This window comes from Haematobia irritans, chromosome 1, assembly GCF_050003625.1.
Source record: "Haematobia irritans isolate KBUSLIRL chromosome 1, ASM5000362v1, whole genome shotgun sequence".
Classification (NCBI taxonomy): Eukaryota; Metazoa; Arthropoda; class Insecta; order Diptera; family Muscidae; genus Haematobia; species Haematobia irritans.
This window is the reverse complement of record NC_134397.1, coordinates 108,709,112-108,721,173: the sequence shown is the minus strand read 5'-3', so window position 1 is coordinate 108,721,173 and position 12,062 is coordinate 108,709,112. Positions and strand designations below refer to the sequence as shown.

Genomic DNA, 12,062 nt, shown 5'->3' with positions numbered 1-12,062 from the left:
TTGTTGTGCAACAGATGCAGCGATCATATGTTGCAGGTGCTTTTTTGTTGCATATTTTGTTTGCGATTTCGAAAGCAAAAACCCCACAAATATATATGTAATGAAATTAATTTGTGAATTAGATACTTTTTCATGAGTCAAAACTATTGAAAAAAAGACTTCTGAAGTATAAAAAGCGAAATTTATTACTTCAATAATTTTGTAGGAAGATACGAAGAGTTCCAAAAATTTTGGGATATTCGTCAATCAATATCCGGATGATATTTTTTTGATCAATTTCGTATGTGCCGATCAACACTTCAAGTAAGCATTACAATATTTGTTAATAGTGTATGTATAAGTCCCTGATTTCAGTCATTTTCTCCCTATTGCAAATTCCTCCCCATGTCCAAACGTGCTCTTATTATCAATTTAGTGGTTTTGGAATCCACCTCTACCCTAAAAAGTTGTTCACAGAAGTTAAAATAATATATGAAATAAAAATAATTGAAAAATTTAATACTTACTCGTTCTCTGCATCAGCCATTTTAATACTGCGCAACATATGACTGATTTCTCTTCTACAAAATTTCTCTTCTACAAAAACAGCAAATGTCAACCGTATAGATGTCGCACAATGCCTGCAGCTTTAGTATTACCGACGTTGTGGTCGGTCGAAGCGCTGTTTTGATAAATTGTTTATAAAGGCATCGGCAGTTATAATTTCAAATTGTCTACCAAAAAATGTAATGGAATGAAAACATTTATAAAAACGAACATTTGTTACTACAAAGTAGGTTTTAAATCCTATTTTCTTTACGTTTCGTAAAGCCGGCAGAGAACTGAACAGGGTGACGCCGACGCAAACTGTATGATATTTGAGAGAAGCGTCGAAAAAAACTGCATGATATTAGAGAAATTTTCCTCATGACTGCCACCTACTGACGCAGTTTCGCTTCACAGTTTCGTCCTCTTGTCTTTTTATTCTCTCTGTATTTGACGCTTGCAGTGTTGCAGGACACATGGCGCTTGAATGTGTTATACAGTACATGCAGCATAGCATTGCGCTTCCGAAAAGGCCCGATAGCCACATTTTGAAACATTAACACATCTTGCGAAAGTATGAAATTTGTTGTGTGTGACGGCTTTCTTTTAGAACTCGATAATTAAATCACGCCTGTCGTATACTCAGGACATCTCATACCATAATAAAAAAATAATATTAACGCTATTTTTCAGCAGACAAAATATGCTGGTTTAGCAGTTCTTTTTGAAACAACAGTCGTCATAGTGCTGAAAAGTCTGTAGTTGGTGATCCGAATAAAAACTATATTCTCGGCGTAACATAACAGGTTGGCTGATAAGTCCCCGGTCTAACACATAGATGGCGTCGCTAGTATTAAATGGATATTATTTTTATAGTACCAACCTTCAAATGATTCGTGTCAAAATTTGACATTTGTAAGTTAATTAGTTTTTGATATAGAGCGTCTTTTGTGAAGCAACTTTTGTTATTGTGAAAAAAATTGAAAAAAGGGATTTCGTGTTTTGATAAAATATTGTTTTCTGAAGGGAATAAATACGGTGGAAGCAAAAACTTGGCTTGATAATGGGAAAAATGAATGAAAATTCAAGCGTGATGAAATAAGCACGGAGGACGGTGAACGCAGTGGACGCCCGAAAGAGGTGGTTACCGACGAAAACATCAAAAAAATCCACAAAATGATTTTGAATGACCTTAAAATGAAGTTGATAGAGATACCAGAGGCCTCAAAGGTATCAAAGGAACGTGTTGGTCATATCATTCATCAATATTTGGATATGCGGAAGTTCTGTGCTAAATGGGTGCCGCGCGAGCTCACATTTGACCAAAAACAACAACGAGTTGATGATTCTGAGCGGTGTTTGCAGCTGTTAACTCGTAATACACCCGAGTGTTTCCGTCGATATGTGACAATGGATGAAACGTGGCTCCATCACTACACTCCTGAGTCCAATCGACAGTCGGCTGAATGGACAGCGACCGGTGAACCGTCTCCGAAGCGTGGAAAGACTCAAAAGTCCTCTGGCAAAGTAATGGCCTCTGTTTTTTAGGATGCGCATGGAATAATTTTTATCGATTATCTCGAGAAGGGGAAAACCATCAATAGTGACTATTATATGGCGTTATTGGAGCGTTTGAAGGTCGAAATCGCGGCAAAACGGCCCCATATGAAGAAGAAAAAGGTGTCGTTCCACCAAGACAACGCACCGTGTCACAAGTCTTTGAGAACGATGGCAAAAATTCATGAATTGGGTTTAGAATTGCTTCCCTACCCACCGTATTCTCCACATTTGGCCCCCAGCGAAATGTTCTCAGACCTCAAAAGGATGCTCGCAGGGAAAAAATTTGGCTGCAACGAAGAGGTGATCGCCGAAACTGAGGCCGTTATAATCGTTGGAAGGTCGTTATAATCGTTGTATCGCTCTTGAAGGGAACTATGTTGAATAATAAAAACGAATTTTGATAAAAACTGTAATTTCAGCAGATAAAAATACTTGTTGCTTCAATTTATTATATTACTTTAAACATCTTCATTGACTGCATTGCCTTTTCAGCAAAACTGATATTTTAGCAAAAAAATTTAGTGAATTTTTAAAATTTTTTGGAAAAAATTGGTTAAGACAAATATGTTTGCTGTCTGCGTGATTTTCTGATATATTGTTATAGTCAGTTATCATGTAAGTTTAAAAATAGTCAATGTTTACGCCAAAAGGTGGGTACTATGTTCGGGTTTCGAGTTGAAAATTACTCTATTTTCGTGATTACTTTTCGTAAAATAATCAAAATTATAAATGAAAATAAACATATTCCTATAAAGTCTTGCCGAAATCTAGAGGAACAAGAAACTGCGCATCAATTGAGTTGATTTATCCGCTTTATATTGAATTGTTTTAATAAAGTAACCGCGAAAAATTCAACGCAAAAAGCGAACATAGTACTGACCTAAAAGTGGGATTTCAAATAATCGCCGAAACCAGACTTTTTAATCATCAATGTCGATCTTATCGAAATTTAAAAACGTGTAGTTTTCCTAGTCTAACATAAAACCTAAAACGAATTTAACAGCATTGACTTCAACTGTTTAAATAAAATTTTTGGAGGCATGTGAAATTTTCAATGTAATTATTAAAATGATCAAATAGATATGTTGTATTGCTTATTTGAGAAATCACGCACTTGATGAAATTCTTTAGTACACTGTTAGAAAAATATGTTTTTCCTATGTTCCGATATAAACAAAATGTGTTTCGGGCATAATTTTTTTAAACACAATATACTTAAGTGCAAAAATATAATGTTCCTAAACTAGCATTAAATGTTTGGGACACATATGTTAATATGTTAGAATATATTATGTTTGGGTCATGAATTTTTCATAAGTATGAATGTAAACATATATAAATTTATAAATTTCGAGTAAACATATATATGTTGCGATATTTTATTCAGAGAGCGAGAGAGAGAGAGAGTATAGAGAAAGGAATACAGATGGAAACCAGGAGGGTTGACGAAAGATATCAACATAACACAGCGAGAGAATTGAAGAACAATTTCTGTGAAACTGCTTGTATGTTGTTTCGGACAACTGTTTTATGAGTTCATTGGTTTTGGCTATGCGCTTGGCATGTTAATAAGGCTTCGCCATAAATTTGATATGCTTAAGTCTAAAGATTATTTAATTTGAATATTAAAATGAATATTCGGAGTAAAGAGAATAGACATTCGGAACCAAGAGATAAGACATTTGAAAAAAAAACAGCATGTGTTTTTGCCTTGAGATCATTATTTTATGTATGAACCATTATGGACACAATTTTTTTTCTTGGTTCGTCAAAAGAACGTTCGACGAGTAAGTCAAAATATTCAGACAAAGGAAAAAAATCAGTGGAAAATATATAAAAATTACAAAGGGATCTTCATAAAAAATATCGAAAGGGCACTATATGTTACTATTTCTAGAGTTGGGACAATAAAATGAAAAAAGGGGGGAAACTGTGAAAATTTAAACAGTAAAATGTATAAAAACAAAGTTTAGTTCTCTTTATTAATAAGTAGTCCAAGAGGAGTTGACGGACACTTTCAAAAATAAAAGCGGACATTAAGTTCGAGTTTTGCCGCTAAAATTTATTTTTATTTTAGAGGCAAAACTCGAGTCTCTAAAAGCAGAATAACATTATAACTTTTTTTTGGCAAATTGTATTATAACTTGGTGGGGAATGATCCAAAGAAACAATTGAAAAAGTTTATTTTCTTTAAAATGAATGAAATTATTCGTTTATAAAAATTCATATTTTTTGTATTTCTAAATAGGATAAATGTTGAATGCTAGTAAAAAATAGTTCACGCCTAAATAAATTTATGTGTATATTGTAAAATCATTCATGTTTACACTCGACTTCACGTTCTTCATTTGTTAGAGTTTTTGAACTTCTCCGAAAATTTCAAACTTTTATACCAAAAATTTTTTTTTTGTTAGAAAATTGTTATTTTTTCAATAAAAAAATAATATTGTATTCAAAAACTCTGCCCATTTCGTTTATATCAAGCACTGTTCTTTTCTGACTGTAAATTTTTAATAACCCACTTTTCGAAGTTGTATTCTAAAAATTTAATACAGTAATATGTAATGTCGAACATCTTTTCGGAATTTTTCGAATATATGTAAAAATAAATTTACAAAAAAATTGGTGTTCGGTCGGAGCAGGGATTGAACCCACGACCCTTGGCTTGCCAGGCAGACATGCTAACCATTGCTCCACGTGGCCAACAAATGTATTTTTCAGTTAAATAATGTTTTGTTTGCATCGGCTCGTGGGCGCCGCAAACAACGCTGTATAAATATAACTTATAACGATAATTGTCTGTGAATGATAATAACAGCTACGTAGCTCAGTGGATAATATATTCAACATTGTTTGTATTACAGAAAAAGGAGCTAAAAACTAAAAAATCTCGTGGAAATGAGAATGATGTGAGGGAATATGCAATTAGGCAGAAATAATTGTTTTTTTTTTAGCAAAATCTTCTTTGGGAGAAAATTCTTCCAAACATATAATATGTTTGGGCTCAAAATGCTTCCAAACATATAATATGTTCACATAAAACAAACATAATAATGTTTCGACAATATCCAATAATATAACATATTTGCTTCCTGCAAAATATGCTAGAGAAGCGATTGTTTTTGAGGGTGTACACGGACGAAAAAGTGTTCATATGTTTCGGTGTAAAAATTATATGTTTGGAACTCAAATTTTTAACACATTATTTTTAAGTGCAAGCATATAATGCTCATAAACTAGCATTACATGTTTGCGATATATATGTTAGGTTAGGTTATAGGTTTTAACAAAACAATCATTATTTTGTTTGGACAAATCCCGAAACTATATATGCTTGAAGCAGAATGTGTTTGAAGGTATATGGAGGTACATAAGCAATTTTTTTGAGGGTGTAGGCACAGTTAAAAGTCTCCTGAAAAAGCATAGAAACGAAATGTAAATTTTGTTTGCTAGACTAACGGCCGATTTCCTTTATTCGGATTAGCAATTAACCATTTTTTCGATTAAACGAATATTCGGAAAGAGAATTATCTACCAAAATTAAAAATATATGCGACAAATTTACCACATCTAAAAAACGTTAATTAGTATGGGAAAATAGTATTATTTAAAGAAATATTTTATTTTTATAACATTTAAAAAAATTATAATTTTGTACCAGTGTCTTAAAATTATACATAAATAGTCCTTTTTTATTTTATTAATATTTATTTATTTCAATCAAAATATTATTATGAGACTACAATAAACAATAGTTTACATAAGTACACTTACATTATACATAGTCCCACAGGGAGTATATCCAAGTATAACTAGGATAATGTTAGAATTATTATTAGTACAAATAACAAATATCAAAAATTTCCCTTATGTATCGCTTACAATATTTCTAGTAATAAAAAATTAAAAAAAAAATACATTGATTATTTTTATATATAAAAAGGAGATGGGGGTAGGTGTTTGCACAAAAAAAAAATAATTTACTGTTGTATAAGCCACCAATATTTGATACAGTTCTCACTTCCTTTCATGGCAAAATTTCTATCTATCTCAGGGATTGATGTGTCGAACCTGGTATTATTTAGATCTGTCCTGTCCACCATGACAGCTTTCTAATTTGCCCTTCTATACAGGTGATAGAATATAGGGATCCCATTCACATCTTGCATGAGTCTCTTGCTATCAAGGTACAAAAAGGCTTCGGGGGGAACAAAACCTTTTATAACTGATTCTTCAATATACATTACATCTGTGTAGTATGGGGTCATTATTAAATTGAATTCTGTGCATTCCGTACATCTTAGAATATGTTTTCTAATAAGGGATATCATAAAGTTGTCAATTCTACTTATGTTTGCCCGATTGTATAATCTCAAATTCGAAACGTATTTTGTATAATCGCTGTCCGCTCATAAATAGTCCTTTATTTATAATGTTTTACAAGCTGGGCAGGTAAAGGTATGTTACTATTTTTTTAATGGAAAAGTTACCATAAGGAATTACAACGGATTTCGATAGTCTGTATAAAAGGACAATCAAACTGACCTAATACGAAAACTAAGATTTTGAAGATATTGCATTAATATTTCTATAATTAAGCAGCATTTTCGTGAAGCATTTCCGAAATACATTGGTAGGCCCTAATATTTTCTTTTGAATTTGGGTCCCCAAAAGTGAAGCGAAGCTTCACAGTACAGATTGGATGGAATTTTATGAGTGATTAGCTAAAGCAGTTCTAGCTGTGACTGGCTTTACCACTTAACCACTACACTCCAGTTTATAAAGAAAAGTTAACCATTTATCTTTGTTTTTTTTTTTCATTTTTACTACAGTTAAACAGTGGCGTGAATGCATTCCAACGTAAATTCGTTACTGAAGTTCGACGCTGTGATGAACTGGAACGAAAAATACGTTACATCGAAGCTGAGATCAAAAAAGATGGCATTGTTATGCCTGATATCATTGATGACATACCAAAGGCGCCCAATCCAAGGGAAATTATTGATTTGGAAGCCCACTTGGAAAAGACAGAAAATGAAATCCTTGAATTGGCACAAAACGAAGTCAATTTGAAATCCAACTACTTGGAATTGACCGAACTTCGAAAAGTATTGGAGAACACTCAGGGTTTCTTTTCTGACCAAGAAGTATTGAATTTGGATAGCAGTAATCGTGGAGGTGCTGATGATGTTGCTGCCCAAAGCCGTGGTCGTTTGGGTTTCGTCGCTGGTGTCATCAATCGTGAGCGTGTGTTTGCTTTCGAACGCATGTTGTGGCGTATTTCACGTGGTAATGTGTTCTTAAAACGCTCCGATTTGGATGAACCTCTCAACGATCCAGCCACTGGACATCCCATCTACAAGACCGTGTTTGTGGCCTTCTTCCAAGGTGAACAGCTAAAGAATCGCATTAAGAAAGTCTGTACCGGATTCCATGCCTCGATGTATCCTTGTCCCAGCTCCCATGCCGAACGCGAGGAAATGGTCAAGGGAGTACGCACGCGATTGGAAGATTTAAAATTGGTATTGAGCCAAACCGAAGACCATCGTAGCCGCGTTTTAGCTACCGTCTCAAAGAATTTGCCTTCCTGGTCAATTATGGTGAAGAAAATGAAGGCTATTTACCATACTTTGAACCTGTTCAATATGGATGTCACAAAGAAATGCTTGATTGGTGAGTGCTGGGTGCCCACCAAAGATTTACCCATCGTCCAGAAGGCTTTGTCCGATGGTTCTGCTGCAGTCCAAAGTACTATTCCATCATTCTTGAATGTCATTGACACCAATGAACAACCACCGACATTCAATCGCACAAATCGTTTCACACGTGGCTTCCAAAATCTGATTGATGCTTATGGCATTGCCTCCTACCGTGAGTGTAATCCAGCTCTTTACACTTGCATTACATTCCCTTTCTTGTTCGCCGTAATGTTTGGCGATTTGGGACATGGATTTATTTTGACCCTTTTTGGCTCTTGGATGTGTATGTGTGAAAAATCGTTGGTTCGCAAGAAAGGTGGTGAAATCTGGAATATTTTCTTTGGAGGCCGTTATATTATCTTGCTCATGGGTATTTTCTCCTGCTACACCGGTTTCATATACAACGATGTCTTCTCGAAATCAATGAATATTTTTGGTTCCACATGGAATCCACGCTATAATACATCGACTGTACTATCGAACCCGTCGCTCCAATTGAATCCCCAATATCATGTCAGTGGTGTATATCCAATTGGTATGGACCCTGTTTGGCAAATGGCTGATAATAAGATCATCTTCTTGAATACGTATAAAATGAAACTCTCCATTATTACCGGTGTGGCCCATATGATATTCGGCGTTTGCATGTCTGTGGTGAATTTCTTGCACTTCAAACGTGTCTCCAGCATAATTTTGGAATTCTTGCCACAAATCTTGTTCTTGGTTCTATTGTTCGGTTACATGGTATTCATGATGTTCTTCAAATGGGTTACCTATACTGCCGTGACCGATGTGCAAGCCAACACACCCGGCTGTGCTCCCTCTGTGTTGATTATGTTCATCAACATGATGTTGTTCAAACACACGGAACCCTTGCCAGGATGCAATGAATACATGTTCGAAGGACAATCATCGCTGGAACGTGTATTTGTATTCATAGCCTTGATCTGTATACCTTGGATGTTGTTGGGCAAACCTTTGTATATTAAATTTACGCGCAAGAACAACACTCACGTAAGTACATTTACACTATATACTTGAAGAACCCAATGTTAATTGCAGTCTTATCTTTTCAGGCTAAACACAATGGTGAACTTACAGGAAATATGGAGTTGAATGAAGGCGAAACTCCATTGCCAACTGCATCTGATGCCCATGAAGGTGGTGCTCATGGTCACGATGATGAGCCCATGAGTGAAATTTTCATTCATCAAGCCATCCACACCATTGAATATGTACTCAGTACCATCTCGCACACTGCCTCCTATTTGCGTTTGTGGGCTTTATCCTTGGCTCATGCTCGTAAGTTGTTTAATATTCGTTTTTCTTTTAGAAGTTAGTAGTAATCTAAAGAGTCAAACTGGGTAGCAATATTTATTTCACATGGTGGCTTTGTCTAATTTCGAAAGCATAATTTCATTAAAAAAAATATAGAGCTGCCAAATTCCAAGACCTATATGGACCTTTATAAAAAAAAATATTTTTGTTTTTATAAAATTTTGCTTTCGTGACTGTCGACGAATCGTAGGTTCACTACTGGAGGATACGGTTGCCACAGTTGATAGAATTCCACTAAACATGATAGACTTTTTACTGTTTGGTAGATTGGTAGAATTCTTGAAGTTTTGGTAGAATTTGCAAAATATACTTCTCCAACTAAGAGGTACTTAAATTTTCTATAGAAATAAAATTTTAAGAACATTTTCTACAGAAATAAAATTTTTACATAATTCTTTATAGAAATAAAATGTTGACAAAATTTTTTCTATTGAATAAATATTTGTACATAATTTATTTTAGGCAAAGCCGACAATCGAAAACCCACTTTTCGGGAGGTTCGAGTGTAATTTCCATTGGTTTTAGTAAATTACCCGAATTTATTCTGATAATTGGTTGCAGTTTTACTGCAAGTAGAGGATGCTATTGAGGAATGTGGTAATTCCGAAACGGCTGTCCGTCCAATCATCTTGCAGTCTATAGGGCTTTGCCCAAATAAATTTGACAAATATACTTTTCCTCTGTTGGTTAAGCTACTCTTGTAGTTTAGTCAACGCAATGGTTTTAAGCTGAAATCAAAACAACAAATATGATTGAAGAACAAACCAACAATAACAAATCAGAAATAAAATTTTGACAAAATTTTCTATAGAAATACAATTTTGACAACATTTTTTATAGAAATAAAATTTTGATAAATTTTCTATAGAAATAAAATTATACAAATCTATACACGCCTGGACTGTATATGTTTCAGTTCGGGCGAATGAACTTTTCCACAGCCTTTAGTATAGATCTGACTGAGAGAGATAACTCAATTTTGTTCCCTTTATGCTAAATTATTGTCCGTAAAGCTCGAAGAATAATTAATTGTAATATTAAGATATCATGCATTTGGACGTTAATCGCCTGTTTCAGTATCAGGCTAACATGAAAAATATTAAAAAAAAAATTGTAGAAATTTAATTTATACCTCATTCACATTACACATCCAAAATCCACTTTTACTAGATTTCAACTGTCATTTGCCTTATAAAAAGTAGATTTCAAATCTCGAAAATGTAGATTTTGAGCGTAATGTGTAGAGCCTATTAGATAAAGGTTTCTATAGAAATTTTCGGTAGTAGGAGAGATCAAAATATATAACAAATAAACTTCTAAAATAAACAAATAAAATATTTCTTTCGAAGAAAAAAATCATACTAATAAAAATTTGACCAAAAACATCGAAATAACATTTTTTAAAGTTGGTAGATTTTTGGGTAAAATTTTCTTCAAATTTTGGAAGATTATTTTTGGCACAAGTGCAAACCGTGCTGGAGGATCAGCGGATTCTAGACAAAATCGAAGAGTGCAATGTTTACTGGGGTAAGTCGATACTGATCCTAAAAGGACGAGTCTCACACTAATTGCCGAAAGGAGGTAAAACTTTGACAGACCGATTTATTGAGCCAATACGAAATTATAAAGTAAAGAAACAGACGCCACATGTCGAATATGTGCTCCTTCATCATGATAGTGGCCGGTTTCACACTTCTTGTCTCTAATGAATGAGAATGAAATCGCGCCATGTTTTAAGATTATCTTTACTAACTCTTCAATCAGTGCATTAACTCTAGATTATGTTAAGTAGTGTTTAAGTGGCAGCCCGCTTTATTTCAAGCTCACTTAGACTATGCTGCCCATTGTGATAGAACATTTAATCTATGTTGTTTTTCATTACAGAATTGTCTGAAGTTTTGTGGAATATGGTCCTTTCAATGGGTCTTAAGCAAAAATCCGCCACCGGTGCAATTGTTTTATTCTTTATCTTCGGTGCCTGGTGCCTCTTCACCTTAGCCATTTTGGTTATGATGGAAGGTTTATCTGCTTTCTTACACACCTTGCGTCTTCACTGGTAAGTAAAATATCACCGATTTTATAATATTTATTATACTAAATTGTCTAACCTCTTTTAATTTTTGAAGGGTCGAATTCATGAGCAAGTTCTACGAAGGTTTGGGGTATGCCTTCCAACCCTTCAGTTTCAAAGCCATCATGGATGATGAAGAAGAGGAATAAATTCCACTTAATATAACCGTCCCATAAAGTCCAGTATTGTGGTACTCTTCCCACTGTTGATTGTTAAATATTAAAAAAAATGTAGTCTTTTTTTTTTTTTTAGATATTTTTGATCTTTGTTTGTTCGTGTTTATTGATATTAATGTTAAAAAGCAATATAAAGTTACAATGACAATTTAATGCGATATATGTATACATAAATAAAATCCCTAAGAAGAGAAAAGCAAATTATGATAATTTTATCTTTTACTCAGTCTCTTGTTATTAGAAGTCATTTAGGGCACATTATAAAATTCAAAGTACGATTTTACTCTGCCCTTAGAAACATTTGCTACTACGATACACAGAAAAAATATTTGTTTGTTTCAATAAGGAAATTAATTGATCTATTTCATTTTTTAATTGAAATTTAATCAATCACGGAAATTAATGATCCCAAACATAACATATTAGCATATGGGTCCCAAACATTTTATACTAATTTATGAAGTTTGCACTTAAAAATATTGTGTTTGAAAATTCAGCCCGTTACACATATGGGTTAAATTTCTGTGTGAAATAATAAAATTTACTTGTATCAGTAAAAAACCTAAATAGAAAGCAGTTAGAAATAGTTCATTAACTGGAATAAGGCGTGGCATTTTACTAATACTGATTTCTTCGCGAGGTATAAGAATTTACAACTGAACAAGAAAATTTTATTCACTGATAACAAAGCAT

At 33.8% G+C, this 12,062-nt stretch overlaps 1 protein-coding gene across 1 annotated transcript in view; it reads left to right on the top strand.

Moving 5' to 3' along the window:
• The window catches only part of LOC142221639 (V-type proton ATPase 116 kDa subunit a 1-like), a 40,204-nt gene extending 28,634 nt beyond the window's left edge, over positions 1–11,570 (top strand). Inside the window, exons 3-6 of the mRNA XM_075291397.1 lie at positions 6,918–8,798; positions 8,861–9,086; positions 11,007–11,178; positions 11,249–11,570. Of these exons, the coding sequence (XP_075147512.1) occupies positions 6,918–8,798; positions 8,861–9,086; positions 11,007–11,178; positions 11,249–11,342 (2,373 nt within the window). The 3' untranslated portion in view covers positions 11,343–11,570. The remainder of the gene's footprint in view (positions 1–6,917; positions 8,799–8,860; positions 9,087–11,006; positions 11,179–11,248) is intronic.
• The last annotated feature ends 492 nt before the right edge of the window (positions 11,571–12,062 follow it).